General features: G+C 45.6%; 2 protein-coding genes and 1 non-coding gene across 3 annotated transcripts; all 3 read right to left on the bottom strand.

The window, feature by feature from the left end:
* LOC109232649 lies at positions 204-1,616 on the bottom strand. The gene is made up of 3 exons (XM_019398405.1): positions 1,489-1,616; positions 1,076-1,220; positions 204-566 (listed from the first exon to the last, which is right to left on the bottom strand). The coding sequence occupies exons 1-3, from the start codon at positions 1,614-1,616 to the stop codon at positions 204-206; spliced, it is 636 nt and encodes a 211-aa protein (XP_019253950.1).
* On the bottom strand, positions 1,936-3,584 carry LOC109232650. Its single transcript, XM_019398406.1, has 2 exons — positions 2,741-3,584; positions 1,936-2,690 (listed from the first exon to the last, which is right to left on the bottom strand). Exons 1-2 carry the CDS (start codon positions 3,582-3,584, stop codon positions 1,936-1,938), a joined length of 1,599 nt encoding a protein of 532 aa, XP_019253951.1.
* On the bottom strand, positions 4,893-4,964 carry TRNAD-GUC. Its single transcript has one exon. It is a non-coding gene; the product is annotated as a tRNA-Asp (tRNA).

Consider the following 5,237-nt stretch of genomic DNA (forward strand, 5'->3'; position numbering starts at 1 on the left):
AACCGGGGTCCATTGTCGCAACTGATTTCTTTGGGGATATCGAAATGGCATATAATATTTTTCCATATGAAGGCAATGACCTCCTGTTCACGTACCTGAGCATACGCACCTGCTTCCACCCATTTAGAGAAATAGTCAGTTAAAACCAAAAGAAAACGTACCTTTCCTCGTCCTGCTGACAGAGGGCCGACTATATCCATTCCCTACTTTATGAAAGGCCATGGCGAGGTGACCGAATGGAGGAGTTCCCCTGCTTGATGTATCATAGGGGCGTACTTTTGGCATTGCTCGCATCTCCGAACGTAGTCCGCGGCTTCTTTTTTCATAGTAGGCCAGTAATAGCCGGCGCGAATGAGACATCGAACGAGGGCGCGATTCCCTATATGGGCGCCGCAGTGACCCTCGTGTACTTCCTCCAGTACTTGCCTAGTTTGGTGTGGTCCAAGACATTTGGCTAGGGGACCGCCAAATGTTCTTTTGTAGAGGTCATGATTTACCAGGCTGTATCGAGCTGCCTGCACCCGGAGTTTCTTGGCCTCTTTCTTGTCTTGCGGGAGTATTCCATCCTGTAAATAGGACACAAAGCGGTTTCGCCATCCCTAGTTAGGTTCAGAGAAAGTACCTCGATGTGGTCTATGGCTGAGTGAAGGAGGGTGACCACGCTTTCCTTGTCAATATTTTTGGTGGCCGCAGCTAATTTGGCGAGGCCATCTGCTTCCATGTTTTGTGCCCCGGGGATCTGGTCGAGGCAGCATTCTTCAAACTACGGCAGTAGTTTACGGATTTCCGACTGATATCTTTGTAGTCTCTGCTCTTTGATTTGGAAAGTCCCAGTGACTTGATTTACAACGAGTTGGGAGTCGCAATAGAGGATGAGTCGTCGGGCGCCGTACTTGAGGGCTAATTTTAGACCTGCAATCACAGCCTCGTACTCGGCCTCGTTGTTAGTCATCTCTGGGCATCGTATGGACTGGCGAATTACCTCGCCCGTGGGGACTTCGAGGACGAGTCCCAGTCCCGATCCCGAGGCGTTCGAAGCATCGTCGGTATAGAGGGTCCAGAGGTCGGTACATGCGGAAGCGCGAAGCGCTTCCTGTTCCGCCGCGGGTAATATTTCTGCGCTAAAGTCGGGACAAAATCGGCGAGCACCCGACTTAATGGCAGTTCGCGGTTGGTAAGTTATATCGTTCTCGCTTAGTTCTATTGCCCATTTGGCGAGTCTACCAGAGAGTTCGGGTTTATGCAGGATACTTCTCAGGGGGAAGGTTGTTATTACCTTTACAGGGTGACATTGAAAATATGGTCTAAGCTTTCGTGAAGCTACGACTAGTGCCAGAGCTAGTTTTTCAAGGTGAGGGTACCTTGTCTCGGCATCTATTAAGGTTTTGCTGATATAATAAATAGGGGATTGCGTACCTATGTTTTCGCGGACCAAGACTGCACTGACAACGACTTTGTATACTGCCAAATATACGAGTTGGCACTCACCTGGGTCCGCTTTGACGAGTAGTGGCGGTGAGGACAGGTATGCTTTTAGCTTCCTCAGGGCGTCGATGCATTCCTCGTTCCATTGCAGCCCGTGGTCTTTTCTTAATATGTTGAAGAATTTGTGACATCTGTCCGAGGATCGTGAAATGAACCTCGACAGGGCGGCAATTCGCCCTGTTAGCTTCTATACCTGTTTTTTACTGGTCAGCACCTCAGGTATTGTGTCAATGGCTTTGATTTGATCTGGGTTGACTTCGATTCCCCGTTGCGACACGAGAAAACCTATGAATTTCCCTGAGGTCACGCCGAAGGTGCACTTTTCCGGGTTTACTTCATCCCGTACCGCCTCAATATCTCGAAGGCTTCTTTCAGATGGCCAATGTGGTCCTCCTTCTTTGCCGACTTTACGAGCATGTCATCGATATAGACCTCCATTGTTTTGCCGAGCTATTCCTTGAACATTTTGGTGACTAACCTCTGGTAAGTGGCCCTCGCATTCTTGAGTCCGAACGGCATCACTTTATAGCAGTAAGTTCCTTGTTGAGTGATGAAAGTCATTTTTTCCTGATCTTCTTTGGCCATTAGAATTTGGTTGTAACTGGAGTAGGCATCTAAAAAACTCAGCAGTTCGTGCCCTGCTGTCGCATCAATCAGTTGGTCGATATGGGGTAGCGGGAAGGAATCTTTGGGGCACGCTTTATTCAGATCGGTGAAGTCTATACACATTACATCTGTATCAGCGATGCGTAATGTTATAACTAAAGCATCATAATGAGGGAAAGACAAACCGTCGACATCTGACTTTTCAAATATGATACTGTCTTCGAAGTCATTATACCGTTCGTGGGCGACCGACCGTTTGAGTTTGTGCGTGGTGGTGAACTTCACATGGTTGATTATCGAGTCGTCGCCACCACCGATGATCATCTGTATGGTACGCGCCGGTGATGGTGGCTTTGGGGGTCCTTGAGATGGGTCTCGTCCTCTAGCGAAGTTGGCCCTTCCTTTATCGCTGAGCAGTTCTTTCAGATACCCCTGGTTCAGCATCCTGACCACTTTCTGTCGTAGGCCTATGCAATCTTCGGTCTTGTGTCCTCTTTCCTGATGGAATTCGCAGAGGACGTTCGACCTTCTCGCGCTTGGGTCCGATTTCATTTTTTGTGGCCATTGCACCTGCCCAACTTCTCCAGTGCGTACACTATCTCTGAAGAGGAAACACAAAAGTTATGAGCAGATAACAGTGGAGGCATACCTCTTTCGTTTTGAAGGGGAGCGGTGTGTCGTATCATGGCATCTGTATGCCTTGGAGGAGGCGGGTTAGATGTTCTGACATAAGGCTGATGCCTTTCTTGATTGAAACGCGGGGGTTGATCCCTTCGCCCCTCGTTACGTCGATCTTTCCTCGCCTCGGTCTGTACTAACGTTAGTCTTTGAATCGGGCCATTCAGATCGTCTTCGTCTGCCCTCACCTCGGCGCAATAGTCATTGTGGATTTCTTCCCATGTGGTGGGGGGATATTTCATGAGCCTGCTAAGCAACTTCTTGGTCGCTTTGGATCCGTTCCTGTTTAATCCGTTCTGAAAGGCTGCTACCGCCATTCCTTCGGATACGTTCGGTAGGCTCATTCTTACCCTGTTGAATCGGGCGAGGAAGTCCCAAAGTCCCTCACCTGCCGTTTGCCTGATTGCGAAAATATTTTTGACCCTGGCTTCAGCTTTCTTCGCTCCTGCGTGAGCGGTAGCGAATTTATCCGCCATTTCCTCAAACGTTGATATAGATCGTGTCGGTAGCTTTGAATACCACGTCAAGGCCCCTCCTTTCAGGGTCTCGCCAAACTTTTTCAGCAGTACGGATGGTACTTGTTCCTTCGACAGATCGTTACCTTTTACCGCAGTGACATAATGGATCAGATGATCCTCGGGGTCCGTAGTTCCGTCGTAGATTTTCAAGTATGGTGGCATCTTGAAGGTTTTCGGAATGGGGTGAGGAGCGGCTCCATCGCTATATGGTTGTTCAATGAATCGGCCCACATCGCATTTTGGCAGCAATTTGGGGGCACCAGGTATTTTGTCTACCCTTTCCTGGTGCTCCTTCATTGGTCGCAGAGTGATTTATTTTCGTTTTCCATTTCTTCCATTTTCTTTAAGATGGCCATGAGTGCATCGTCGCCTGCAATAGGGGGGGTGAGCGTTGCCCGTTTGTGCGATACTTGGCTCTTTGGTGTTAACTGCGGGTTCTGCAGCTGGTACTTCTCCGACGTTTCCTTCAGGGGATTTTTCGATCCTGTTGTTCAGAGCGCTTGTTAACTATTCTTCTAGTAACTTTTTGACCGCTGGTGGTGTTTCTTTCACTGTAGACGTGGAAGCTTCTCTTTCGCGTAAGATCGTTAGGTCCTCGTGTGGAGAGAGAGAGATTTGCCCCTCCGGTGTATCTCCTGGTGTTATGTTCTCGGTGTCTTCTCTACCAGCTTCGTTGAGGGAGTTTAAGAGGTTGTTTGAGACATCTGCTATTCTCTTCAGTCTTGCTTCTTTCTCCGCCATTGTTAGTCTTTGCAGCATTTGAAGAACAGTAGTCGTTACTTTTGAGATCCTAGATGAGAACTATGATTTCGGCTATGAAAATCCCCACAGACGGCGCGAAATTGTTTGACTCAAAAGATTTTTTATTCTTCTTTTAAGCAAATCAATCACGGATGAAGGGGTAAATCTTAGCCCAAGATAATAAACTCTAGGATTTTAGTGGTAAAGAAAGAGACTGAGAGAGATCACAAGAAAGAAAAGTTAATAAAATTGTATATTCCACAAAAACTGTCTGCCATTTACAAGACTCGAACCTATCTTATATAGAGAGAGATTTTCCTTAGTCGTGGAAACGACGAATCAGGGACTACCTACTGCGCCAAATCCGACGCTACTATGATGGCGTCACTCTTTCCACCTCTGGGTCGTACCCCTATGCCGACTCGTAGGTTTTGGGTTGCTGGTCGTATTCGCTACGGCCGTGGTCGGTCAAGTTCGGACCTATACACCTAGTAGCTTTATTACAAATCATAAATCATGTATATGTATTAAACAAATTCAAAAAAATATGTACAAAAATAAAATCAAAACCCAATTACTAACACTTGACATTGCTAATTTAAAACTTAAAACCCACAAATTTTAAATTTTGATTCCTCTTTTCTTATAGGTCCATCCACCTTGGATAGTAGACAATTTACCAGAACATTGGTTTAATCTTTTTTCATAAGAGTGACCAATAATTTCTACAAAAATTGAGATATGTTATACTGGCAAAAGAAAAGAAACATCCAAGAGAAAAAATAGTTTAAAGTAACACGTAAACAAGATGCGAAAGTAGAAAAAATGTAATTGCTGGAAAAGGCTATCAAAAACAAAAGAAATCGCCGTTGCCGGGGATCGAACCCGGGTCACCCGCGTGACAGGCGGGAATACTTACCACTATAATACAACGACTTGTTGTTACAGATAGATCATACAAATTTATTACTGTTATAAATTCAGAATTCGTTAATTGCCATATTTTCAACTTTACTAAAAGGTTTTACTTTTAGCAATTGAAGAAAGCTAGTTAAAGTTGAAAGCATTAGCTTGCTCCGTTATAGTTTACTAGCTTGGTGCATGTGTGTTAGAGTCGGTGCTACACAAACAAATAAATAATCAACAATAAATTGTAAATGGTGGAATTTTTCTTTATAGATTTAATTATAGTTAAGATTTTGCTTTGTT

This window comes from Nicotiana attenuata, chromosome 9, assembly GCF_001879085.1.
Source record: "Nicotiana attenuata strain UT chromosome 9, NIATTr2, whole genome shotgun sequence".
NCBI classification, from domain to species: Eukaryota; Viridiplantae; Streptophyta; class Magnoliopsida; order Solanales; family Solanaceae; genus Nicotiana; species Nicotiana attenuata.